Source organism: Patagioenas fasciata, chromosome 22 (genome assembly GCF_037038585.1).
Source record: "Patagioenas fasciata isolate bPatFas1 chromosome 22, bPatFas1.hap1, whole genome shotgun sequence".
Classification (NCBI taxonomy): domain Eukaryota; kingdom Metazoa; phylum Chordata; class Aves; order Columbiformes; family Columbidae; genus Patagioenas; species Patagioenas fasciata.
Genome location: NC_092541.1, coordinates 544,969 through 572,173, shown reverse-complemented (window position 1 = coordinate 572,173; position 27,205 = coordinate 544,969). Strand labels below are relative to the sequence as shown.

The 27,205-nt window shown below is 61.6% G+C and overlaps 1 protein-coding gene across 1 annotated transcript; it reads right to left on the bottom strand.

Annotated features, from left to right (window-relative positions):
• Window positions 1-1,158: 1,158 nt before the first annotated feature.
• Window positions 1,159-27,082, bottom strand: MRC2 (mannose receptor C-type 2). Its single transcript, XM_065855963.2, has 30 exons — window positions 26,924-27,082; window positions 19,125-19,523; window positions 18,452-18,625; window positions 17,985-18,149; window positions 17,694-17,807; window positions 16,845-16,988; window positions 16,312-16,500; window positions 15,116-15,270; window positions 14,581-14,688; window positions 12,998-13,113; window positions 12,209-12,357; window positions 11,872-12,089; window positions 11,106-11,248; window positions 10,634-10,736; window positions 10,397-10,535; window positions 9,895-9,930; window positions 9,420-9,580; window positions 8,748-8,815; window positions 8,425-8,525; window positions 8,188-8,333; window positions 7,778-7,892; window positions 7,531-7,694; window positions 6,845-6,953; window positions 6,307-6,545; window positions 6,053-6,221; window positions 5,711-5,860; window positions 5,331-5,450; window positions 4,723-4,902; window positions 4,434-4,460; window positions 1,159-3,816 (listed from the first exon to the last, which is right to left on the bottom strand). Exons 1-30 carry the CDS (start codon window positions 27,012-27,014, stop codon window positions 3,596-3,598), a joined length of 4,413 nt encoding a protein of 1,470 aa, XP_065712035.2. The 5' UTR covers window positions 27,015-27,082; the 3' UTR covers window positions 1,159-3,595.
• Between the last annotated feature and the right edge of the window lie 123 nt (window positions 27,083-27,205).

The following is a 27,205-nucleotide window of genomic DNA, read 5'->3' as shown; positions in this document are numbered from 1 at the left end:
TCAGACTTAGGCCTGGATTCTGGGAATGAGGAAACAAAGAGCTTGCGGTTGCTCGTTTTGCACAAACTGGTTCTTTTCAGAGTAGCGGTTTTTACCATGGGGCACAAGGAAAACAGCTGCCAGCTGCCATTTGCTTCAAAAAGGCGACGTCCACGGGTCCCGGTCCGTACGCGGCAAACGGGTCCCGCGGCTCTGAGGACCCCGCCGTCGATACACGACTGCGTTTCCTTTCTTCCGGAGTATTTAACGCTGAATTCTCACCTTTGCTGTGCTGGGTCTGAGTGGTGATCTAACAGCGCAGGCAAAAATCGAAGGAGTTGGCCTCGTAGGGCAGGGTTCTGCTCATTTAACATCAGATGCGATGTAGACGCTGCTTCCCCAACCTCCTGGTTTTTATTCAAGAGAAAAGGACCCTTTAGGTCAGCATCCATCTGACCCGGTTCAGACCTAGGAGGTTATTTCATGTTCTTCTCCAGATGAACCCAGCCTGAACCAAACCTCTGGAACTCTAACGACTCCTTAGGTGGGTGTGCTCAGCTCGGGTTCAGAAGAGCGGATCAAAGACGGAGCCTCCTCATCTCCGTGAGAAAGCGCTTTTGGTTACTCCAAACTACTGTTTTTCTCCAAAGGCTGTATTTATTTTAAATTAAATAAGAAAAAAAAATCAAGCCCATTCTATGCTTCAGTTTAAAACGAGCAGCCTGAGCTTCACCCGGCGTCCTTTGGAGAAAAACCACGTATGTGAATTCAGGTCAGGTCACCCTGGGAGCGTTTCGGCTCCAGAACGGGGACGACTCCGGTGTCGTTCCCCCTGCATTGCGGGTTTGCTCACCACTACTTCCACTGCTGTTTGCGATTAAATGCAGCACCCCCCGCTGCCTCCCCCACCAGCTCCTCTCACCTCTGGGGTGCAAAATGAAAGAGAAAAATCATCTGGACCTTTAGACATGTCCTGAGAGCTTCTGGTCCCAGTGCCCACCTGGCTCTTCACCAAGTAACGGCCAAATTCACAGGCCCGGCAAACCCGCGGGAAAGCCCGGTGAGATCCCACCTCTCCCAGTCACACCAGTCTGGGAGGCCTGAGCAGGTCTCATTGGACACAGGAAGGACAGGATCCGTGTTTCCCAAATAAAGGGACAAAAGAAAAAAGAAAGGAAATAGTTGGGGAAGGAAATTTTATTTCCAAGCTTCTAAAAGGATCTTACAAACCACAGAGAGTAAAAAAATGCAAAACTATATATATATATTTTATATATATATATATATATATATAATTGACAGGGTCCTCGTAAGCAATTCTTCACATTATTCTAATGGTGATAGGAAATACCACTTAACCATATATGCGTTTTTCCCGTAATCCTGATCGCTGCCGACAGCTGACGAAACTCTTCTCGTACAGAATTTCCCTTAGATTGTACAGATCTCTCTTCTCGAGAGCAAAGGAGACAAGAGAACAAATAAACCGAGAAGAAAACCAAACAAGACTAAGGAAGGAAGCGTTCCGAGCCGAGGCGCTGGGGCTGTGTGAGAGCCGGGCGCCCGCCCTCCCGCACGGCGAGGGGAGCTCCTCCTGCACCCAGCACTCTGTGTCCGCTCACCATCCCGGCCGTACCCCCGCGTCCCCCACCAAACCCCACCGTTCCCTGCCCCTCCACCCCAGCACCGCTCTCCCCCCGCTCCTTCCCACCCGTCCAAACCTCCACCTTTATCTTTTAGGACTTCCTAAGAGCTCAGCTCAGCCAGGAGGGGTTAATCCAGCACCTCTACCCCCGTCCGGCTCAGCACCCCTCCCGCTATTCCAGCCAGCGATGCCGGCGCCTTCCCAGCTCGGCACAGCAACACGTGCTGGGGACGGGGAGGGATCCACGCGCGGCTTCTCAGGATCCAACGGCCACGCTGGGAAAGCCACGGGCCCCTGGACAAAACCGACAGCTCCACACCAGAAAGGACCTCAGGAAAGAAAATACAGAGACAGCCAAAGAGAGAGAAACGGAGCCGGGGCAGCTCTGCGTGCTCCAGATTCTCGCTCACCCTGAAACGTCGTGGCGGCTTTTGGACATTGCCAAGAAGTAAAGAAAACCCCAACGATCCCGTGTTCCCTCGTCCCACCCCCCAACAGTTTCTTAAACACTTAATGTCCAGCTTAAGTGAAATCAACAGATTTTAAAATCCACGCAGGTGTGAAAAAGGAGAGAGTAACAAACCTTAGCTAGTTCTCGTTGTCACAATGAAAATAAAAACCCAACTCGACCCTCGGAGGCAGAGGACTAAACGCAACGTCCCTTGTAGGGGCTGTGCCGCCCCACTTCAGAGGTCTGGGGGGCTCTTTGGGTCCCATTCCCAGCAGGGAACCCCCCTGGGGGCCCGAATGTCTCTTGCTGTCTCCAGGCAGCCTCTGTCACCCCAGCACCGGGATGGAGGAGAAAAGCTCCGCCTTGGGCGCCCCGCTCCTTCCTGCCCAGGTCCGAAGCCAGGCTTAGCCCTGCGCTGCCTTCCTCCTCCTCTGCACGTAAAACAGGCAACCAGAAACACCCCAGCTAGCCGTGTGGAAGAACGTATATATTCAGCACGCGCTCAATACAGTATAGCAAAAAAAGCTATCGTTTCCTTAAAAACACAGAACAAAACAAAACAAGAACCACCAAACTTTCAAAGTAACCACCAAAGCTTCCAAATCGCTCCCCACCCTACGGCCCTGGTGCTCGTCCTCCTGGCCCGAATGCAGCACCCAGCAGCGAGTGACCCCAGCCCCGCTGTCCCTGCCCGGCAAGGGACAGTTGGTGGCCCTGGCGGCACCTCGTGCTGTGGCACCGAGCTCCTCCGGTGGAGCCCGGGGTGCCGGGGGAGCTCCCGCCAGAGAGGGGCCTGGCCAGCGGTTTGCTCCGGTGCCATCGCGTGCAGTTATTTGGGGACACACACCAAAGTAACGGAAAGCGGGGAGCAGCGCAGCCCCGCCGGGGCTGGATGCAGCCCTGGGGATGCGCCAGGGAGGAGAGGGGGTCCCATCGGTGATGCTGGGGGATCCGCGCTCGGGTCGCTGCGACGGCAGCTCCGCTGCTTTCTGCCGGAGGTGGGGGACGATGCCAAGGAGGGGGACAGCTGGTGGGACTGGGGGCTGGCAGGGCCCTCGCTGCTGTGTGGAGAGGAGGTAGATCGGCTTTAGAGACCTCTTGCCCAGGAGGATGTCTTCTTGGCCACCAGCTCGGCTCCTGGGGGGAACAAGCCCGTCGTGGGGCCCTGCACACCCACCACCCAAGGGGAAGGTGTCGTGGAGCCTGTTCACACCGCCATAAAGCTCTTGAACCAGTGGGAGCAACTTTCCTCAAAACTTTTTAGCCCTGAAACCGCCTCCACGGCTGCTGCAGGAAAACTCCCCGCAGCCGGGGACGAGCCCGGAGATGGCGACAGCGACCCATGGGGCAGGAGGAACCCCAGCTCCCTCCGCTCGACCCCAACCCCGACCCCAGCCCCGCTCTCTGCCCTGCCGCACCGGTCCTGGTCCCCCCTGCCCCGTGCGCCGCGGGGATAGCGCGTGTGATGCTCCCCGTCCTCCCCCCTCCCCAGGTCCCCGTCCCCAGCGTCCCCCCTGCCGTTAGTCCTGCTGCTCGTTCATCTCCATGTCCGACACCAGGATGTTCTTCTCGGCGGATTCACTGGGGTTGGAGGTGGTGCGGCTGTAGCGGGCGCTCTCGAAGGCTCCTCGCTCCGCGCTCCGCCGACGCTTGTACAGGTAGACGGCGATGCCCAGCATGGCGCACAGCGCCAGCGTCGACAGCACCACCACCGCGATGGCCGTCGTGTTCTCCGGCAGAGCTGCGGGGAGGGGGAAAGGCCAGTGAAAGGCAGCCTCATGTCTCCCAGCGTCTTATCCCACAAGAGGGGCTTGGGCTGGTGGGTGTCCAGCCAGATGGGGCCTCTTGGGCAGGATAATAGAACCGTTTTAGTTGGAAGAGACCCTCAAGATCATCAAGTCCAACTGCTAACCCAGCGCTGGCACTGCCCCGTGGCCCTAAGAACCTGATGTCTTTTTGGATGGGCCAGAGCAGGACAGGACTGGAGGCTGCTTTGGTGTTCTGGGGATGTCCTGCCCGTGGCAGAGCTCCAGGGGCCAGGCAGCCTCTTTGGGTTGCTCCTGATGTGCGTGAACATCTGGCAGCTGCCTGGGCTGGATCTTTGGGATCCCACCAGCAGATGTGGCCAGGCAGTGTGGGCAAGGGCAAAACAGCCCAGCAAAACACTGGCCAGACACACTCCTCCACGGACAGACGGTTCCTGCTGCCGGGGAGTCCGAACCCAGGGCCAAAGCCACCCGGGGATGGGATGTCCCACCCGCAAACACCGTTTCCCTGGTTATTGATACAAGCCGGGCTAAACCACGCTCCCCCAGCGCCAGTTCCCAGTGCTGTGCCCAGGCTGCCGATGCCACTCACCTGCCCTGGAAAAGCTGCTCTCCTCCACTGCAACGGCAACACAGACAGGTGAGCGCGCAGCCACAGCACCCTCCCCTCCTCCCAGCACCCGCACCACCGGTGCTGACCCGGCCACCGAGGCGCGCACAGCCCACCCGAGCACCGCTGAGCCCAGCGGGGACCTGCAGACCCCAACACCGGCCCCCACAACCCCCTTACACCTGAACTGCCCAACACACGTGGCCGGTGCTGCCTGCACAGACCACCAGCTCACCCCACTTCAACCCAGGCACCACAGGGGGGCCCCTACCTCGGGGGATCTTGCAGATGACCCCCATGGTGACGTTGGTGCAGGAGCCCAGGCGCCACACGCCGTTGCTGCTCTGGATCCAGTAGCAGCTGTTCTGGCTGAGCATGCTGGGCCCTGTGTCGTGCTGGCCCCAGTTGGAGTAGTTGACGGCGGTGTTGTCGTGCCACACCAAGGTGCCACCTGGGAAATGGAAGAATTAGGTCTGGAGAGGCTGAAGGGGACACCCCAGCTTTGCCCCAGTTCTGAAAGCACAGGAAGGTGCGATGAGGTGACGAGAAGGTGTGATGGGGAGATCAGCGGGTGCGATGGGGACATGAGCGGGTGCGATGGGGACACGAGCGGGTGCGATGGGCAGATGGGGAGATGGAGGGGACCAGGGGCTGCAGGGCACCTTCCTGAACCTGCAGGCCCCAGTGCCTTGTAGGAGGCTCTGGTTGTGAAAACCATCACTCCCACCCCACCAAGCCGGAGGACACATATGGCACATCCACGGCCTGAGGCTCCTGGTCACACCATGGCATAAGCCCCACACTGCTGCCACCACCGCGGACCTGCTGGGAATTCACGGTGTTGCCCAAGGGGTTAAAACCTTGTTCCTCTCTTTGTACCTTTGGGGTTGAAGCTCATGCCCAGCCAGGCGCCCTTGGACGGGCCCTCGTACGCCTGGAGGTGCTCCCACACGAAGACGTTCTCCATCTCATCCTGGATGGACAACACCGTGCCACCGACTGCGGAGGAAAGAGCATCAGGGAAGAGCCCAGAGCTCGCAGGACGGAGTTAAAAGCAGCAGTGCCCAAGAGGACAAAGCTGAGGAACCACCCATGAACCATGTAGTAGTTGGGGAACCCCAACACGTAACAGGAGATGACCACTGGACGTGAGCACAGGCACAGGAGTCCCATTCATGGGTGCTCTGCTGTACCCACAGGCATCCTGGGGACTCCATCCTGGGGATGTCACCCCCCTCCGCCACCACAGCCCCCCGTACCTTTCTGGCACCTCTTCATGGCGTCTTTCTGCCCCAGGGTGATCTCCATGTGGAAGGTGTAGCAGTGATCCCGGAAAGGGATCCAGGACGAGTCCTCCAGCGATTTGGGACAGCTGCCGCTGTAGCTCCACTTGTGCGGGCGGGCGGCACCTGGGGGGCACACGGTGCATTGGGGGTGCTTGGGGGACACAGGGCGTGGGGGTCCCACAGCATATTGGAGCACCACGCCCTGGAGGGATGCACACAGAGGTGCACAACATCCCCGGTGGGATGCTATCTGCAATCCTTGGGTGCTCCCCAACCCGGTCCACCCCGTGTCCCCCCAGTCCCCCCGACAGGCACCTGCTCGCAGCTGGCAGATGCCCCCCTGCAGCTTGGTGTCGCAGCCGGCCGTGCGCCAGCTCCCGTCCGCGTCCATGTAGGAGCAGCCGGCGAGCTGCTGGGGCTCCCCGTCCTGCCAGTTGGTGTAGAACACGTTCTCCTCCGTCAGCCACGAGTAGCTCCGGCCTCCCTGCAGAACCAAGGCGAGGAGGAGCTGGGGGGCTGCCGTGACCCCTGGGGACCCCCCACCTCGGCTGCCTGTCCCCTGCCCTCACCTCGTCATTGGCCAAGCCGATCCAGAGCGGAGCCCGCAGGCTGCTGACGGCCTGGGTGAGGAACGCCTGGCTGTAGGGGTCGGGGATGGTGGCCAGGGTGGCGTTGAGGGTCTCGCAGAGCAGCAGGGCCTCGTGCCACCTGAGGGGTTTCTGCAGGATGCGGTAAGTGCTGTTGTGGTAAAAGAGGGTGCCGGTGGGCGAGGGGGGGTACGGCGTCCGCGCGGGGCTCAGGGACGGGTCTGGGGGAGCAAAGAGACATGGTCAGAGGGCACGGAGGACACTCCTGCATCCCAGGGGGTCACCCCTTCATCCATCCCCCCCAGATGAGGTGTCCCTGGGCGCACATGGGGCACCTGGGGACACTGCGGTGCAACCAGGGAGGGTGGAGAGGCCACGTCCCCAGGACTGACCCTCTGAGGTGCACCCATCACCCCGAGCTCCCCGGCCACAGCCCCAGCACAGCATGGGGCGCCAGGGCGGCGGTGACAGGGCCCCGGTGAGCAGAGACTGGGGCTGTCCCCGCTGTGTCCCCCCGTACCTATGCTCCGCTGGCAGATGTAGCCGTGCTTCTCCTCCAGGCAGCTCCGGTCGTCCCAGCGCCCCGTGAAAAGGGGGGGCGAGCCGTGCCACACCACCACACAGTTGGTCTGCACAGCCAAGACACAAGGTCACCACAGCCCTCACCATCATCACCCCAACACCATGGACACACCCACCTCAAGGACCCCCACCTCACAGGGCCAGGTCCTGCTCTGCATTCAGAGACCCCCCCGGCACCCTGGGGAAGGGGCTGGAGCACAAGTGTGATGGAGCGGCTGAGGGAGCTGGGGGTTCAGCTGGAGAACAGGAGCTGAGGGGAGACCTTCTGATCTCTGAACTGCCTGAAAGGAGCTTGGAGCCAGGGGGGTCGGGCTCTGCTCCCCAGGAACAAGCGCCAGGAGCAGAGGAAACGGCCTCAAGTTGCCCAGGGGAGGTTGAGGTTGGATGTGCGGAACAATTTCTCCCCCAAAGGGCTGTGGGGCATTGGAACAGGCTGCCCAGGGCAGTGCTGGAGTCACCATCCCTGGAGGGCTGGACAGACGGACAGGAGGTTCTCAGGACAGGGCAGTGCTGGGGTTGGGGAAATGGTTGGGCTCAATCTTGAGGGGCTTTTCCAACCTAAATGACTCATGATCCTCATGGCGGACACAGCGCCGGAGGATGCTACAGGCGGGCGCCACTCACCAGTTTGTCGCGGGGGCCGGGGGCGCCGCAGCCCGAGGGCTCCCCGGGCGCCCAGCTCGCGTGCCGCAGCGGCTCGCCCTCCACCCAGCGGAACTCCCTCTGCGCATCGTGGAGCCCGATCCAGAGGTCGAAGGAGATGTTGGGCAGCATGGACGTGATGAAAGCTGCAAGGGATGGGCGAGGTGCTGAGGTCACCAGCCCGGCAGGTCCCTGGCCAAAGGGGTTGGTGGGGACGGGGGGGACGTACCCTGCTCCAGGGGGCTGGCGATGGTGGCCAGGACAGCACCCTGGCTCTCGCACGCCTGCTTCGCCTCAGGCCACTTCACTATCTCAGCTTTGTCGTGGCCATTGAAGCTGAAACACTGCATGGGTGGGGGCAAGGGATGGTCCAGGGGTGCAACCAGCCCCCCCACCCCGAGCCCCGCACCTTCCCCAGTCACCCACCCTCTGCAGTGCCGTTCTACCCCAAGGGTCCTTCTCCCCTTCGCACCCTCGTGCCCACGTACCCCCCAACCCCTCCTGCACCCCCACCCCACAGCACAGCCCTCCCAGCAATCGCTATACATGCACCCCCCAGAACTTCCCCCAAACCCTTGCACAGGTCCCTTCCCAGCCTGGGATGCCAGGGGGTGACCGTCCCCCCCTGTCCTGCCGTACCTTGCTGAGGAAGGGGACCCATCCGCGGGGACAGCCCCCGCTCACGGGAGCGGGCAGCGGCGGGGGCGAGGGCTTGGCGGCCGTCCCGTTGCTCCGCTTGCAGATGTACGGCAGCGCCGTCAGGCACTTCTGGTCCCCCCAGTCCTCTGCGGGGAGGGACAGGCCAGGCGTGACCCCCATGTCGCCCTGGGCTCGGGGTGTCTCGGCCCCCCAGCACGGCCGGGTCCAGCCCCTCACCTCTGCTGGCCGTCATGTACACGCACTTCTTGTCCTTGGAGATGGGCCGGGGCTTGCCCGGCGCCCAGGAGACGAAGTTGAGGAGGGACCCGTCGGACCACCTGGGAAAGGCACCGGTGGAGCAAGTGTCCGGGCAGGGACATGGCAAATGGGACCAGTTACGCCCTAACTGGGAGCACCGCTGCCCTCTCTTGGGTGAGAAACCTCCATTGCAGCACCCCAGAATGGGACCCAACATGTAGGTGCTGAGCCACAGTGCTCTGAGAGCTTGGGACAGTGGCACAGGGACACACAGGGACGCGGTGACTCGGTGTCCAACTTACTTGAACCTCCCGTTGTTCTCGTAGGTGTGGAGCCCGATCCACCAGTGCTGCTCCTGGCCCCTGGAGAACTGCACGCCCAGAGGGACATGTCAGTGCCCCACGGGGACCGGGTGTCCTTGGGGACAGCCACAGCCACTGTGGGCACCGGCAGCCCCCTCCGGCTTGCACCGCGGCAAAAAGCATCACCCTTCTGAGCCCCAAACCCACACCCAGGCATGGGACCGGCCACCACCACCACCCCATCTCGATCCCAGGAGAGCCCAGTTAGAATCATCATGGAATCATGGAATGGTTTGGGTTAAAGGGACCTTCCCAGCTCCCCAGTCCCCCCTGCCATGACAGGGACATCTTCACCAGCTCAGGTTGCTCAGAGCCCGTCCAGCCTGGCCTGGGATGTCTCCAGGGATGGTTCATCCACCACCTCTCTGGGTACCTGGACCAGGCTCTCACCACCCTCAGGGACAACAATTCCTCCCTCATGTCCGGCCTGAATCTCCCTCCTTTAGTTCCAAACCATCACCCCTTGTCCTATTACAACAGGCCCTGCTCAAAAGCCCGTCCCCATCTTTCTCATCAGCCTCCTTTAAGCACAGAAAGGCCAGTTGTCCCCAGGTAACGTCCCTGCAGCAAAGGATGGAAGGAGCAGCCGGGCAGGTCCCGTCCCCCCGGTACCTTCTGCAGGTTCTGTCCCAGGAAGCGCAGCTCGGCCTCGCCGTGCACCGACGCCAGGTCCGCCTGGAACCAGGTGCAGATGCGCTGGGCCTGCACCCACGTCGAGTGGTGCTCGAAGAACTTGTACTCGGCCTCCTGGTACCTCACCCACTCTTTGCTACCTGCAGGCAGGGACCGGTGTCACGCCGGGGTTGCGCCACCCCCTGCTGCAGCCACCAGCATCTGCCACTCCGTCCCTCACGTCCCCTCGGGTTGGGTTGCTTTGCTTTTGCCCCTCTCTCACACCTGAGGGTCCTGACGCTGCCCAGTCCCTGCAGCCAGGGGCAGGAGGACACCTGGGCTCTTACAACCCTACACAGGCTCCATCCTCCTCGGGTAGCACTGCAGGGACACCCCGCAGGGACAGGGCCTTGCCCACGCGTGTGACAAGGTGACAGACACCTGGAGAGGATGATCTACACCATGGCCAACGCACCTTGGGTGGTGATCTCCGGCTCCTTCACGTCAGCACCTGGCGAAGGGGCGAGGAGAGGCGGTCAGAGGGATGCAGGGCCGGGACGCCCTGCTGGCGCTCGCTGGAAACCACCCGTGGGCGCCAAGGGCGAAATGCCCTCCTGAATCCCCCAAGATGGGCAGCACCCCTCCCACCTCCCCCAGCCCCTGAATTAGGACTCATCCTCCCATAAAGAAGTTTTTCACAATGAATTTCATTGGAATAACCTCCCCAGGGAAGTGATGGATTCCCCAACACCGGACACTTTTAAGATGCAACTGGGCCAGCTTGTCTGGACTGGGCTTTTGCCAAGACAAGTTGGACCAGATGATCCTTGGGGTCCCTTCCGACCTGGTATTCTATAAAAGCACAACCTTGGGAACGGAGGTGACAGCGGGTCCCCCTGCACCCGCTCCACCACCCACAGCCCGTCCGCTGCCAGCTTATCCGAAGCTGAGGGTTTGGGGGTCTCTTTGCCGGGCACCTTTGGGCAGTTTGCAGATCCAGTCCAGCTGGGCTTCGCACTGCATCGGCATCCACTGCAGGGAGGCCAGGTCCAGCACCGCGCACGTCCGGATGTCGTCGTCGTCATAGTTACTGCGGTCAAAGTTGTGGTAGAAAAACTGGGGGTCGAGAGAGACAGGCGGTGTTGGGCATTTCCACCAGCACCGGATCGGGCCCGCCCTGCACCCCAAATCTTGCCGGAACCCCCCAGACTCACCCCCAGCCCGTCGCTCCACTTCCAGCTCCGGTCGCCCGCGGGGTCCCGCCGGTTCAGGCCGATCCAGAACCAGTGCTGCTCATGGAGCTCCGGCTCCGACTCCCTGTGGAGAACACATCCCCCACCAAAACAGCAGCTTTTCTATTTGTGTATCAATACATATTCATAATCTGGTGGGTTCTGTTTTTCAAAGCCTGCTGTCCCCACAGCCCCCAAAGACAGCAGCTCCAACAACAGGCACATCAGCTCAGGGCTGAACCAGTTTTAAATCAAGCTCCATCCCCAAATCACGCTGAATTTCCTGTGCTTCTCATTGTAGCCACACCAACCCATGCACCTTCTGCACGTAGGTTTGTGCTCAAAGAGCCACATCCATGCCCCAAACACAAGTGCTGGAGCACGGCGAGGGGTGCAGGCGTGCTCCAAGCACCCTCGGGCAGCGGGGGACACAGCAGCACCGCCAGCCACTCACCCAAAAATCTTATTGAGGGTGTTGGCGACGAAATGCTCCTCCTCGTAGCTGCCCAGGCTGAGCAGCTGGGCGCCCAGCTCCCGGCAGAACTCCTGCGCCGCCACCCACGGCTTCTTCTCCTGCAGCTTCTCGGAGTTGAACACCTGGGCAGGGAGGGACGGGCTCAGCGCGCCGGCCCCACCGCCCTCGCGGGACACGGGACGCGGGACGCGGGACGCGGGACGCGGGACACGGGACGCGGGACGCGGGACGCGGGACACGCTGCCACCGCTCAGCCCCACCTACACACCTAAAGATGTGCAAATCCCTTCAGCTTTATGTCGGCCTGCTCAGATAACAAAGATAAGAGTGACTTGCAAAACACCGCATCACGAACTGCAGACACTACTGACCTTGCGGCTCGAGACATTTTGGAGCCGCACGCCTGAGTCTCGCTTTAACACATCCAACTGCTGGATAAAGTGCCCTTTAGCTGAATGTTGTCCATTATACGCTAAAAGGACTACGTAACGCGATATGCAAATGTGTAGCCAACCGGCTCCTTAGGACTGCCATGAGCAGCCATCAGATTGTGTCTCATGCCTTTTACTTCTCCTGCTGGTGTGCTGGCTCTATTCCAGCAGCCTGACTCGCGCAGCTCTGTAAGTAAATATCTCACCTCTGTAAATAAATACCTCTCATTTGTATGCACACCAGGTCTTGGGACAACACCTTCAACCCCCCCGCACCAGTGGGGAGGCAGAGGAACCCCCCAAGCAGCCCCTACCTTGTAGCAGTGCCGGAGCTTGGGGTCGGAGCTCCAGCCCGGGGGGCAGGGGGCGGTCAGGCTGGGCGTGGGGAACGGACCGGGCAGCTCGGGGTTCACCGGGGTGCCCAGGTTCTGCCGGCAGATGTACTTGGCCTTGAAGGTGCTGCAGTTCTTCACCTCCCACAGCCCCATGGAGCTGCCGGTGGCCAGGGCCACGCACCCGCCCTTGTTGTAACCTGGAGCGCTCACGGGAGCGGGGGGACAGCAGCCTTAGGGTCGGACCGCGGCGGGCGGCAGAGCCAGCTCCCGCCCTGCGTGGAGGGGACGTCCCCGGCCCACCCCCGGCCCCCCTTACCGGGCTGGTCGCGGTTCCAGTGGGTGTACGTCACCTCGTCGCCGCTCAGCCAGCGGAAAGCGCCCGTCTCGTTGATGTCCTGCAGCGCCGTCCAAAAATACTCCCCGTCCCAGCCGTAGATGAGGCTGCTGACGTACGCCTGCTCGAACCTGCAGGGATGGCGAGAGCGGGCGATGTGCTGCGTCCAGCTCTGGAGCCTCGGCACAGGACACACATGGAGCTGCTGCAGAGGGGCCAGAGGAGCCACAGGAATGGCCCGAGGCTGGAACAGCTCTGCTGGGGACAGGTGAGAGAGCTGGGGTGTTCAGCTGGAGAAGAGAAGCTCCGGGGACACCTCAGTGTGGCCCTTCTGCGCTTAAAAGGGGCCCATAAGATCGGGACAGACTTTTGAGCAGGGCCTGTTGTGACAAGACAAGGGGTGATGGTTTGAAACTAAAAGAGGGAGATTCAGGCTGGACATGAGGAAGGAATGGTTGCCCTGAGGGTGGTGAGAGCCTGGCTCAGGTTCCCAGAGAGGTGGTGGATGAACCATCCCTGGAGACATCCCAGGCCAGGCTGGACGGGCTCTGAGCACCCTGAGCTGGTGAAGATGTCCCTGTCATGGCAGGGGGGGCAGCGGGGGGCTGGGAAGGTCCCTCCGACCCCAACCATTCTCTGATTCCATGATGATTCTATGCCAAGCAGCCCATGATGCTCCAGCCCTTGTGTGCAAAGCCCAGCTGGCGGGTCACACCCCACCTTGCGGGGGCTCATTTTGGGGCAAACCGAGCGCAGCGGCGCAGCACTGACCTGTTGGTGATGGTGACCAGCGTGGAGCCGTAGTCGGAGCACGTCTTGCGGGCGTCGCTGTAGGGGACGCGGTCCTCGCCCAGCCAGAAGCAGGAGGGGCTGTGCCACTTCCATCCCTGGGACGGGTGACAGGGACGTCTGCCTCTGCTCAGCCCCGCAGGACGGGAGCAAACCCAGGGGGTGACGGCAATGTCCCTTGTCCCCTGCCACCACCTCCGCTCCTCCTGGGAGGTCTCCAGCCCCCAGCCGCCCCAGCCTGACCCTGCTCAGCTTTGAGCTCTCCCAAGCCCCCGGCCCCAGAGGACACGGCTGCAAGGAAAACGAACACCAGGCGGCTTCAAAGCTGGGGAAGTGGACTGTCCCTGCCAGTGTCCAGCCCCCGGGACATGGGGGGACACCCAGTCCTCCTCTGTGCACCGCGGGGCCGAATCCAGAGCGAGTCCCACCGCAGGCTGCTTTAATCCCCCGCCTTGTTGATGTTGGAGCCTCTCCGGGGCCGGACACACAATAGCGGCTGTTTTCTGCCAGAGCAGGGAGCGGGGTGGCCCCGGTGCTGGTGGCACAGAGAGGGACACGGGGACACATCCACGAGAGGAACACACACGCGATGGAAGAGCAAGATGGGGTGGGAAGGGTGAAGGGGAGGAAGGATGGGAAAAGGCCTTTTCTCGGTTCCTTTATCACTCCCCGTTTGTTTCCCAGTGGGTTCATCTCTCTGCTGGGCACCAGGGGCCAGGGCAAGACTGTGGCTGGAGAGGCAGGAGGGAGTTCAGTCTGCGTGGGGACCACGGGGACACGCAGGCAGACGGGTGGCAGCGGCACATTGCCACCGAGCGCTCCGGCCCCAGCGCCCGCTGACACTGGGGCTTCTCCAGCGGGCAGCCCCCCAAACCTGGCCCGATGTCTCTGCTGTGATGGGGTGAAAACCCGAGGAGCCCAGCAGCACCTCTGGGGGGTGGTCCCGCGGGGCTGCCTGCCCGTCCGAACGCGAGCGATCCTGGCTCGCTCTGAAACGCTGGGAGACGTTCAAGAGCGGCGGCGACGCCAGGCTCGCGGGCTTTGCAAAGAGGCACAGAAATGACTTCCCGGCAAGCGTGGGAACAGAGCGGCCTCAGCGCTGCTCGACTGCTGGGAAACTGAGGCAGAGCACGGCCCGGCTGAGAACCCCCTGGTTTGGCAGCTGTGTCCCCAAAACCCCCGTGTCCCGCCCGGAGAACGCAGCCTGCGCTCGCGGGGCCGGCAGCCGCCTCCGTGCCTCCGCGCTCCCGCACTGAGCGGCTTCGCTGCGGATTTGGGCACAAACACCGGCCAGGGAAGAAAAAGTAACGAACATCCCTGCAGGCAGCCAAGCCAGCCCAAGGGGGAGCGTGGGCCGTGGAGACGGGGTTTGTCCCAATTTCCTCCCGCAGCCTCGTGCAACCCAAGGAGCGAGGGGTCAGAAGCCCCGCGATGCTCTGCCGGTGCTGCTCATTGGGGCTCCCTGAAATGGTTCTGTGGAGAGATCCCCTGCGACTCCAAAGCCCCTGGCATCAGGCAGAGCCGCGGAGCAGCCAGAGCCACCGCCCGCCCCGGGTCCCCCTCACCTTTCGGCACCCGTGGTCGTCCTCCTCCTTCTCCTGGCTCACCCGACCTGGCTTTTTGCAGATGGAGGGCAGGGTCTGGTTGCACGGGCTGTCATTCCACCTCCCTTCCTGCACAGTGGGGAGAAAAGCGGGACTGAGCCTTATCTGACAGCCCGGGGAGTCTCCCAGCCACCCATCCCCACCTTGGGTCCACAGACTTCCCTTCCCTGCATTAAATCCCCAAGGGTGTTGTGCTGCATCCCAACAGCCAGGATGAGCCAGGTTCAACCAAACCGGAGATGCTCCCCGAGGTGTCCCTTCCCCAGCCGTGAGGATCACGTAATCAAAGAACAGTTTGTGTTAAAGGGACCTTCCCAGCTCCCCCAGTGCCCCCCCTGCCATGACAGGGACATCTTCACCAGCTCAGGGTGCTCAGAGCCCCGTCCAGCCTGGCCTGGGGTGTCTCCAGGGATGGTTCATCCACCACCTCTCTGGGCAGCCTGTCCCAGGTGCTGCAGCACCCCGGGGAGGTGCAGGATGAACCCGGGGCTCTCACCGGTCCCCAGATGGTCACACAGTCCTCCAGGCTGTCACGGAAGTTGTTGGGCTCGAAGGGGTGCCAGTACGTGAACCTGACGGGCGTCCCATCCGACCACTCGAAGTTCATCTGCAGCTTGAGGTCATTTAGGCCAATCCAGAGCTCCTCCACGTCTGCCGAGACAGGGCAGGGGTGAAATTCCCTCTGCCTGGCTGAAATCTTGCAGAACCCTCCCCATGACACGATCCCCCAGGATGGGACCACAGCTCTGCAAAAGAACCCACTGCAGGGTTGGGCCCTGAGCCCCAGGCATTTCCCAGCAGCGTGCACAACGGTGCCGGCACCAGCAGAACGGTGACTTTGGACCCACAGGCTCAGCTCCAGTGAGCTACTGGTTTTTAACCATTCCCTCCCACCCCTGACTGGGAGCGCCGGGACGTCCCCTCCCCCCTCCCTCAGTATTAACTCCCCCCAGCCCCAGCCCTCCCTGGTCCCCACTGCCATCCGCGCTCCCTGCTGTCCCCACGGGAAGTTTGGCTGCCAGACTCTTCCCCTGCAGAGCAGGGACGAGCTGCAGGCTCACGGGGTCCATACTTTGGCCAGAAGGGCTGCATTTGCATGGGAACAGCAAAACCCGACCGAGGGTGACTCCGAGGAGGGGCGGCACAAGCGGGTGCTCCCTGCACCACCATGTGATCGCTTGGGCTGAAGAACTTCCCCAGTTCTCTCCAGCTCCAGCACATCCCAACGTGGGAAATGTCAGCCCAGTTACGGCCGGGTGAAGTCAGAACCGGAGACAGGACCCTGGGACGCCGTGTGCAGGTGCTGCCCCTTCACGTCACCTGCAGCAGGGGACTCTCGTGGCCCCGCAGATGTGGCAGCAGGCGGTGCAGCCTCCTCCAGCAAGCCCAGCAGGACTGTTTTGGTTTATTTGCCTGCGCTGAGCAGCCGGGCCCAGCGCCATTCCCCGCTGCAGCTGTGCGCTCCTTCCTCAGCTCCGCGGGCCCCCGGGAACAGCTTCTCCATCTGCTGGATGGAGGATGCGCCCGAGGCGAAGGCTCCTCCAAGCAACACATCATCCCCCAGCCTGGGCTCTCCACTCCCTTCACGTGAATCAATTCAACTTCGCAGCCTCCATCGCACAGAAGCAACCTCTCCGCAGACCCCAAAATGGGACGGGAAGGGTGCTGTGGGCACAGCCGGCTCTCGCTTACCTTGCTTGACCTGCTTGGTGACGAACTCCAGCTCGGAGAGGGTGTGGATGCTGACCAGATCCCCCCCGCTCCGCAGACAGGTCTTCTTCGCCTCCTGCCAACTCTTCTTCTCTCCCACCAGCCGGTAGCAGTTGGACTGGAAGGGCTGCCAGCTGGGCTCGCAGTCCACCTTCACCTCCGACCACGAGTCTGCAGGACACGGGGCAGCCTGAGGACTCCTGTCCTGCTCGCCAACCCTCCCCTTGGCACGGAGGGGACCGCGGTCCCATGGGATGCTCAGGAGGCCAAGCCAAAGCAACGGTGGGAGGGCTACGGCCAAAATCTACCATGCAAGGTGTGGGCAGTGGTGGCTTTACAGGTCCGGAGACAGAACAAAGTCCTCTTTTTTGCAGAGGAACAATAGCAGAGCAGACTGACCCCGCTGGGCATCACGGGGACCTCCTGCTCCTCTGATTCCACCCCACCGCCCAACCTGTAAGCACCAAGCGCCGGGGCAAGGGACGCCCACCCCCAGCTGCTCACCCCCCGCTCACCCGTCAGGAAGGGGTCGGTGGTGGCGTTGGGCTTCTTCTTGCAGACATAGGGGAGGGCGATGCCGCAGTCGCGGTTCTGCCACCCCCCGGACGACTCGGTGCGGATCACCCCACAGTTCTCCTCACTGGGGTTGTCGGGCTGGTCTGGAAAGCGGGACGGGGGGCACACGCTGCTGAGGAGCTGGGGCAGAGCTGCCCACGCCGCCAGGGCATGGAGCGAGGGTGCAGCTCTCCCTGCTCCCACCCAGTCAAAACCTCTTTATGTTGTCATTTTGCACGATGAAGACCCAGCCCTGCATGCCCAGGATCGTTTATTGTGCCTCAACGCACAAGAACCTGGAGCATCACTGTTTTACCTAGAAATGTCAGTGGCAGTTGGGGGTCACAGTATCAGACCCAACCTGCTCCCACCTGTCCCCAAACCTCCTCTGAGGGCTTCACTGTCCCCACGAGCAACTCTGGGTGACAGCACCGGACATAACCAGAGCAATCCTCACAACGGGTCCATGTGCTCCCCTCTGCCCCCCGGGGTTAGAGATGGGTGCCCGTGGCTGGGCACCGCTCCTCAGCCACCAAGCTGGGACACAACGCCCCTCCAAACAAGGAAGCTCAACCCAGGTTACCCAGAGGCTCACGGAGGGTTCGCAGAGGGACAACTCCCCCTCCAGCACCCGGCGTCCCCACTCCAGCTCCACAGATGTCCCAGGCCGCTGCACAACTCCATGAGGCTCTCTGTCCCCAGGCAGCCAGGGGACACCCTGTGGCAGCCCAGGCCACCTCCCCTGCCACCTCTGGTGGTCACAGGCTGTTCCCCAGTCCCCCATCACCACCGTGACCCCCCCATCTCACCGCTCTCCCAGTTGAGGTACTTGAGGGGGGAGTTGTCTGACCACTGCCAGCCGCCATTGATGTCCAGGTCGTTGAGCCCAATCCAGAGCGTGGAGCTGTACCCCGTCAGCAGCCCTGGCACAGCACCAGAGGGGCAGGATCAGTCCCCCCGCTCCCTACCCAACCCCCGGTCTGTCACCATCCCCAAACCAACCACCCCGAGCTGGTAGCTGGCACCAGCAGTGGCCATGGTGCCACCAGCCCTGCCTGGGCGAGCAGCACGGGGACACGGTGTGGCTGCCGCCGCCTCACCGTTGATGTAGGTCTGCTCGTGGATCTCGGTGATGCTCAGCAGGTTGGCCCCTTGCTGCTCGCAGCTGTTCCAGGCCTCCCGCCACGACAGCGTCGACTGGAAGTTGAACTGGTAGCAGCTGTTGGTGAGGTGGTCCTTGTCCCAGAAGGTCTCGCAGTCGTTGCCTGCAGGGACGAGGAGGGTGAGCACCCAGCGCAGCCCCAGAACACCCCAAAAACCCAGCAAACCCCAATAAATCGTGCTGGACCAGCACAGCGGGGCACGGAGCAAGGGCAGGGTGCAGCTCTCCCTGTTCCCACACCAGTAAGAACCTATTTGTTTCGTTATTTTGCGCGATGAAGACCCAATCCCACATGCCTAGCACGGGAGGCAATTCAGGAGGGAAGGGGAGAGGCAGGGAAGCCCCCAGGAGGGATGGACACAGAGCTCCTGCTTTTCCCCATGGGATTCAGCCACCCCGACTTACTCTTTATGGGGCAGAAGCCCCAGCGCTCGTCCTTGCCGTAGTCCTGGGTGGTGGCACACCAGAGGTGACCGTCCTCCCGCCCCGTGCTGGTGCACTCGTGGAACCACTGGTTATCGTACTTGAAGGGGATGGTGCAGGGCTTCCCGTGAGAGTTGCCCTGGATGGTGTAGATCTCTGCGGGAGAAGAGGAGCCCTGGCTTGAGGATGTGTCCTTCTGATGAGAAACGGCTGAGAGAGCTGGGGCTGAGCAGTCTGGAGAAGGGAAGCTGAGAGGGATCTGATCAATGGATCAGTATCTCAGGGTGGGTGTCAGGATGGACCAGACTCTGCTCAGTGGTGCCCAGCGCCAGGGTGAGGGGCAGCAGGCACAGACTGAAACACAGGAGGCTCCATCTGAACACCAGGAGAAACTTCTTTCCTTTGCGGTGCCAGAGCCTGGCCCAGGCTGCCCAGAGCGGGTGTGGAGTCTCCTTCTCTGAGCCATTCAAACCCCTGGGATCCTGTGTGATCTGCTCTGGGACCTGCGTGAGCAGGGCTGGGGATCTACAGGGGTCCCTGCAACCCAAACCACTCCGTGATTCTGTGACCCAACTGCAGCCACACCACAGCCTCAGCTCACACTTCAGGGCTGGTCTGGGTAACAGGGTAATACTAACGCCCAGCGAGGCATTACCTGAGTATGGCACGGAGCACAGGTCCTCCTCGGTGCCGTACGTCCTCCACTGCGAGCCACGCGCCTGGTCCCCCCTGTCCAGGGAGGAATTGCCCGGGTGGGCGCCGAGGTGCTGGGAGAGCTGCTCCCCCAGGCTGCGGCAGCTCCAGCGCATGTTGACGGACTCGCGGTCGCACTCGTAGGTGGCCAAGGGGTGCAGCCCCACCGTGGCGTTGGCCCCGTGCCACGACACCCCCAGGCACTGCATGGCCCCCACGTTGAAGAGGCGATTTCGTGAGACCCATTTCCACTGCTGGGCCGGGGTGCTGGTGTTGCAGCCCTTGGCCAGTCGCACCAGTGAGTCCTTGGTCTCCAGGCAGCCCTGCAGGCCCGTGTTGTAGATCAGGAAGACTTTAGAGTCTGGGAAAAAACAGAGGAAAAGGGTTAAAGCATCACTGAGGATTTGGCACCGTACCATGCATTCCCCCCAGCCTTGCCTGAACGTCTGGCTCCCTTTCCATGCACAGCAAGTTTTGGGGTGCAGCCCTGTGCACAGCACCCAGCACACCAGGGGCTCGGCACCTCTGCAGAGATAACCCCAGGGTTTGCCCTGTGTCTGTCCAGGCAGAGTGACCATAGAATCACAGGATGGTTTGTGTTAAAGGGACCTTCCCAGCTCCCCCAGTGCCCCCCCTGCCATGACAGGGACATCTTCAGCAGCTCAGGGTGCTCAGAGCCCCGTCCAGCCTGGCCTGGGATGTCTCCAGGGATGGTTCATCCACCATCCCTCTGGGTACCTGGGCCAGGCTCTCTCCACCCTCAGGGCAACAATTCCTTCCTCATGTCCAGCCTGAATCTCCCTCTTGTCCTGTCGCAACAGGCCCTGCTCAAAAGTCTGTCCCCATCTTTCTTCTCTGCCCCTTTTAAGTCCAGAAAGGCCGCACTAAGGTGTCCCGGAGCTTCTCTTCTCCAGCTGAACACCCCAGCTCTCTCAGCCTGTCCCCAGCAGAGCTGTTCCAGCTTCGCATCATTCCTGGGGCTCCTCTGGCCCCTCTGCAGCAGCTCCATGTGTGTCCTGTGCTGAGGCTCCAGAGCTGGATGAATTATGTGGACAGGTGTATGCACCCAGAGCTGGCTGAAGCCTCCTGACATCCCTGTGAAGCATCAGCAATCGGCTTTTGGGCATCAGAGCTGGGGCAAAGAGCTTGGCTGCCCTGGGAGCACCATCAGACCCATTTAAAATCGAGTTCCCAGCAGCAGCACCTGGCTGCAGCATCACCAGGGATCGCATCGAGCCCCACGGCGGTGCCGGCGGGGCCCACGCCAACAGCTTCAGCACCGCCATCTGCTCCGGGCGGGGAAACCAGCAAAACCAGCAGGGAAACAGAGAGGCATTCCTCATTTTTATGTGTATTTGGGGACCTGCTGAAAAACTGCAGAGTGAGCGAGGACTCTGGGGGAAGGTCCCTCGCCATGTGAACGTGGCGCGATGGAAAACGCCCACGCGCAGCCGCGGCCCCCGCTGGAGCGGCCCCGGCTGACGCGGAACGTCGCGCCGGGACCCTCCGAAATCCCAGCCCTGGCGGCGCGAGGGGAACGGCTGCCAGCAGACACGGCGCTAACGCAGCTGCGGAGGGGACACGGGGTTAGCCCAGCCCCGCTCCACGCGTGTCCCGCTGTCCCGCCCAACCCCGCAGTGATCCCACAGCCCCAGCAGCACCCACGGCCACCCCGGGGTGCGAACCCATCTCAAAACCTGCATAAACCACAAAGCCAGGCCGCCACGCTGGGACACCTTGCTCCAGCTGACGTGTCACTCCTAAAGACACTTGATTTTCTTCAGGAGCACCTTTCTGAGCTAAAAAGCCGCCACTTCTTGCCCCAACACCCCAGCGAAAAAGCTGCCCACAGCATAAATCGACAACAGGACCTCCGTCAAGGTTTCCTTTTTGCTTGTTTTAAAAGGGACCCATTCTTTCTCCACCACGAGCCCAAGTGAACCCGTGGGCTCTGCTATATTTAGCCTTGGTTTGTTTTGGTTTTTTGCCATTGTATGGATTTTTCGGGCTGGAAAGGTTTTCATTTCCTATTCCCCCAACCTCTCCCTGCCCAGCTCGGCCGTTCCAGGCGGCCCCGGCACATTCGAGCAACAAACGTCCCAGCTCAGCAAAGTCCCCTGACTTGGCTCTGTAAGGAAAAAAGAACTGGAGGAAGGCAGACACCCCATTGTGTTTCAGAGCTTCAGCGTCGACCGGGCTCCAAAGAGTGATGAGAAAGGCCCGTTCCCCAGCTGGGATGACAGCGGCCGTGACCCCTCTCATCATCCTGGCATCGGCCGCAGCGTCACCCAGCCCATCGCTCCCCCTTCCGCATGCAGCGGTGGTGGAACCACCCGCCAGCACCACGGGGATGGGACTGCAAGCAGATCTGGGGGGATGCAGCCCCAGCGCCATGACCCGCTGGACCCCAGCACCAGCACTGGGACAGGATGAGACCTCCCTGGGTCACTGGCTGACGCCACAGGAGCCAAACGCTGTCCCTTTTTCACCAGGTACACAAGAAGCTGCTGCACTCCTAGCAGCAGGGGTCAGCAACGGGACGCCCTTCTCGGCTCACCCGCCAGCCTGGTTTTGCAAGAGAAAATTACCAGCACATCGGAGGAGCCCTGGAGCCAGGCCCGGGACTGGGTGTCGGGGCGCTCAGCGCCGAACCGGGGCTGCGCTGCCCTGCGCAACGCTGACAGCGGCTGTCCGGGGCCAGAAAAGCACAAAATATCACTTCACTCTAAAAAGAGAAGGGCTGGAGGTGGGAAATTACAGGCTAAGGGTTCCGGGCTGCCCCCGCATCCCACGGGCAGCTCAGCCCATGGCCCCTGTGCTCAAAGCAGGGGGAATAGGGGGACAAATGTCCCCCTGCCCTGTTGCATTTGTCACCCAAATGGGAATGAGCCCATTCTTCCAGGTTTCTGTGCTGCAGAAAACAAGAGGGGAGCTGGTTTGCTCCAGACCACCCTGCAAAGGCAGCAAATCCTCAAAGCCCAGCGTGGCGCATCCATCAGGGCAGCAAACGGGGTCCCTCAGGGCTCCAACACCGGGGTCTGCAACCCCCGTGGAAAGAAACCACACCTGTTAACAAATAACAAACACCTTCATCAGGAGAGCAGATTTTGGCCTGAGGGAGGAGCCTGCGAGCCCCTCCGAGGGCTGGGAAGGGAAGCGGTGACAAGGGGAGCAGCGGTTGTAGCCGCTGGCGCTGCTGCCCCCCAGCACGGGGCCCAACAGCAGCCGCAGCACCGCGGCTCTGCCCCCCCCAGCTGCTTTTGGGCATCGATGAACTCTTCGCAACCACTCAAAGAGGAACTTCAGATTAAACGAAAACAAAAGGGAAGGAAATGCAGACGGTACGAGCATCCCCGGGGCACGCCGGGAGCTGCTGGCTCAGGGCAGGTCACCAGCACCGCTCGGGACAGCGGGCGACAGCCATGGACCCGCACACACCTCCCGGTGCTCCCAAATTAGCGGCGTGCACCAAAACAGCGACGCTGCGCGCGTCCCGCGGGGTCACCCAGCACGTCCCCAGGGCTCAGACTCAGCCAGAGGCAGCTCTGGTGCTCCAGGCCAAGCTCCAGAATAAAAGGAGGTGATGGCTGGTTTTCTGTTTGTTTTAAATAAACCTCAGGGAACAAGGAGCAGGTCTCTTGTCACAGGGAAGAAAGCAAAGCTCCTGATGGCCTGGTTGGGGCTGTGAAGCATCAGGACCTGCACTCGGAGCCCAGAAACTCCTCTTGGCTCACGCAGCGGCGCAGAGGAGCTGTTGTTTATATGGCGAGAGCCGTACGAGACGAGCTCCTCGCTTGGCCGCGACCACCAAGGCACCTGGCACCCCAGCGCTGTCTGCTGCCGCCGAAAGGCTCCGCACGGGCTCCGCACGCCGCACCGCAGCCTCTCTGCCCACATTTAAAAGTCCGTTCTGCCCGCATACAGAGAAAGAAACGTTTTCCGCGGGGGATGCTCGAGGGGCTTGCACACAGCTGTGACGGGGGACGAGGAACGGGAGCCCCAGCGTCCTCCCGAAATGGGTGGAAGGAGGGAAATTTCCCCAGGTTTCCTCCAGGCCTGCCCCAGGCTCCGACCCCACTCTTACACGCTGAGCGGCACCATCGGGAGCTCAGGACAGGGGAACCCCTTCCTCACCAAGACCGAGCACATCTGCACAGCAGGGATCGGCCCTCAGTGTCCCGCGGCGTCTTATCTTTTAATTAAAATGATGTTTAACACGACGCTTCTCTCAGCGGGTGCTTTTGCCTGTCTCATGCTCAGCCCTCCAGGGCAAGGCCGGGGTCAACGGGGCTGTTCCCTATGGAGCCCAAAGTCACCAAGTCCGGATTCAAGCAGAGGAGAGCGCTTGATCCCCCCGTCCCTGGTCTCAGTACCATCCTGCAAACACGTTCTTTTACACAGAAAATCACATTTATGTCCCTGTTGGAACAGCACAAGGTGCAGGGCAGGTCTGAGCTCTCACCGGGATGGGGACACAGGGACCATCGCTCTTGAAAAGATCCCGTGTCCCCCGCAAACAGCCAAACCTCTGCTCCCAGGCTAAAGAGCACTCCCAGGAATTTGCAAGTCGATCCACTAATCATTTTCTAATCCTTAATTAATTAAAGATGAGTCCTTTAAGAAAAGGAGCATCTGTGTGGGTCTCTTTCGGGCTCTGAGCAATCTCAAGAATGAGAAAAATGTCAACGCTCCGCAGTCTTGGCACCGTTCTAATTAATTAAACCCTGCTCCTCGGCCGCACGTGAAGAACGAGCTTCTACAGATCGCTCAAACGACACGGTGAGGAGGGCGCTGGGCGGGATGGACGGGGCCGAGCGGGGTGCGATGCACCAGGGAGCGGCGCCGGGTCCCCGGCAGAGCCCCCGACGCGGGCACCGGAGCCACAGCCTCCCCCTACGGGTTTATCAGCTGGCAAAGATGGCTGAGCACTCAGCAATTACAGCACCTCAGCAGCCATTTGCTTTGATTCAAGGGTAAAACGTTTTCCCTGGAAAACCTTTTGGGAAGAGAGGAGGCAGCCGCGTGCGCCTGCCCTGCAGGGAAAGGTGCAAAATCCAGCCAGCGATGAAGTGGGAGAGAGGAACCTGCACTGTGGCTTTAACCATCACCTCATGCCTGAAAACACCTCCTCCTGCGCCAGCCAAGCGGCCAGGGCAGCACCTTCCCCGGGGAAGGCCCCAGGGCCACCGCGCCGCCTTGGGTGGCTCTGCGGGAAGGGGACAGCTCTGCGCTGAAGGCTGAATCTCTTCTGCTCTTCATTCTCGCCATTCTTGCGCAAGCAGCCGTCCCTCTCCCCGCCGTCTCGTCCCCGTCCGGCCGCTGGGGCCGCGAGGTCCCCGTGTCCCCGCACCCTGCCAGGCGCGGGGCCGCCGGGCGCTCAGCAGCAAAGCTGACACCTCCGTTCCCACCTCCCGCTCCCAAATCATCCAAAGAAAGTCGAGTTATATCTTCCCGGAGCTGCGTTTGCTGTGCAACAAGCTGTTTCCATTGCAAAGAGGAAAACGGGGAGGGAGCTTCACGCAAAGGCTGCTCTGTTTGTTTCAACAGGCTGTAAATTCCTCCCCGGGTCCCATTCGCCACCTCCCCTCGCCGCAAAGCCGAGGCGGCAGCTCCTGCCCACGGGTCCCGGTGTTGGGTACCGGGCGGGTGGAGAAGCTGATCCGAACCATCAGCAGGGCCACGTCCCTGCGCTGACACGGAGACCTCACCCCGCCTGCAAGCCGTGGCGCGACGGGAGCTGCTGCCTCAGTTTCCCCAAGGCAGACACGTGGGCGTTTGCGCAATGCTGCGGAGATTTGGCACGAACCCCCGGAGGAAGCGCTGGCTCCCCAGGGAAAGCAACCCCGTCCGCCAGACCAGCCCCCCAGCCCCACCAGGAGCACCCTTGCAAACAGCGCTCGCTCAAGGGACTAACCCACCCCAACCCCAAAATCCCAGCGAGGAGCCCTTCCCAGCTGCACAGCCAGCCTGGCACCAGGGGACCTCAGATGTGGCACCTTCTTTGGTGCCATCGCGTCCACTCTCTATGCTGGGGACAACAGTGAAAAATTGGGGATGGAGGAGGAAGAACTGAGAGTGTTTGCAGCCCCTGGGCAGCGGGAGCAGCTCAGCACCGCGGGCTGGAGGCGGCTCAAAGCCGCCTTGTTCCTCGCCCGCCCCGGCGCAGGGTCGGCTGCCACCGCAAACCGCCGGGACAGAGCTGCCTCTGTCCTCGAGCGAGGGGGACTCGCCAGACCTGGATCCCATCAACATTCTTCAGGGCAAAACAGCCACAATTGGTACTTACAGGTAGCTGAGCCCCGCTGAAATCACATAACCCCCCTTAAGACCCGCAAGAGGAGGAATGCACGGCCCTCAAGGAAATTATGGGGAGGTTTAATGGGAATTCGGCTGCGGAATGTTGCGGGTTCAGCTGAGATGTTTCCAACCAGCAGCAAACTCCAGCACCGCCCTCCGGGACACCCCGGGCTGTGGGGTCTCCTTCCCCATCACCTCCTTTTCTCTGCCTCTCGAACAAGGGGTTTCTCCCAGCCTTGCCCCTCCAGTCCCGGGCTGGACCCCTCGCCTGGCACGGAACCGTCACCCAAGGGCATCGATGGCACCGCAAAGCACCGGCAGCCCCGCGATGCTCAGCCCTGGGGGCTGCGGGCCTGGGGCAGAGAGGAAAGCAGGGGGGATGGTGCCCTCCCAGGCCGCCATTGCCAAATCTGCTTTGGATTTGCTAAACGCACTCTAATAAAATAGGCCAAGGGTTGTTATTGTTCAGGCAAGAGTAGCCGATTTTGCTCTTTTTTAAACAAAAATGTTTTCTCAGTAGGGCCAAGTGAATCCAAGGAAGCAATAAAAGCAGTTCCTTGCTTCTGCGCTCGACTGTCCTGGGGCAAAAAGTGTCTCAAGCAGCAGTTCCAGGGCTGCTCCGAGGAGCCTGGGGCGTCCGGCACACGCTGTCTTCAGAGGGTTTAAAAAAGAAAATGATACAACTCGTTGACTTTACAGCGAGAAATTACCAAAAGAAAAAGCCAACAAACCAACCACCACCGAGTCTGCAAACACTCACTCGGTCCCGATCCCGCGGGATCAACACGTCGGCTGCGGGGGGGGGTCAAGGATCGGAGAGGGAGGAAACCTCCAACAAAACACTTCGGCCCGTTCCCGACCTGCCCCGCCGCCACTGCCCTCTCCGGGGAGACAAAAGGCCGGAGCGCGGCTGCGGGACAGTGCGGGACAGTGCGGGACAGTGCGGGACAGTGCGGGCCGGCGCCCCCCAGCCGCCCCGAACTCCCCCGCGGCCGCGTTTCCGCCGGGCGCCCAGACGTGGCCGGGCAGACGCTGCGTGGCCGGGCGGCGCGGGGAGTTGAACTAAAAAAAATCAGAGCGAGAGAAAACGCGGCGAAACGGGGCGAAAACAAAACGCGGCCGAAGCGGAGAAAACAAACGGCGGCGGAACGGCCGGCGAGCGGCGGAGGATGGAGTAAAACAAACCGCGATGGAAACAAATAAAACATCCTGGGAGGAAACAAACCGGAGCGCTGGGAACCGAGCTGGAGCGCGGCGGAGCCCCCACCCTCCCCGAGCAGCGCCCCGCGGAGCCGGGCTGGGGGGGCTCCCCCCCTCCCCCCGGGCTGCTTGCATCCCCCTCCCCCAAAAAAGAATTAAAAGCGGGAAGCGGGCGGGGAAGGGGGGGGGGTGTCCTGGAGGGAGGGGGCTCAGAAGAAGGGGGGTGTCGGACGAAAGGGGGGGCCCGGAGGATGGGGGTCCCACCTGGATGCGCAGCGCCGAGCAGCAGCTGGAGGCCGAGGAGGCAGCAGAGGGGGGCGCGGAGGGGCCGCGGTCCCGCCGAACCGCGCCCCATGCCCGGCGCTGCCCCGCTCCGCTCCGCTCGGGGCCTCGCTGCTCCGGGGCCGGGGGACGGCGGAGGGGGCGGGCGGGGAGGAGAGAGAGGAGGAGGAGGAGGAGCAGGGACAGTGAGGAGAGGGAGGGGAGAGGGGAAGGAAAGAAAGAAAGAAAAAAGTTTATAAAGTAAATTAAAGAAACAAAAAAGCG

Coding starts and splice junctions, on each gene's coding strand:
- MRC2 (XM_065855963.2), bottom strand. CDS start 27,014: ATGGGGCGCGGTTCGGCGGGACCGCGGCCCCTCCGCGCCCCCCTCTGC. Junction 9,581..9,894: donor GCCGGAGATCACCACCCAAG/GTGCGTTGGCCA, acceptor CCCTGCCTGCAG/GTAGCAAAGAGTGGGTGAGG. Junction 5,861..6,052: donor CATCTGCCAGCTGCGAGCAG/GTGCCTGTCGGG, acceptor TGTGCCCCCCAG/GTGCCGCCCGCCCGCACAAG.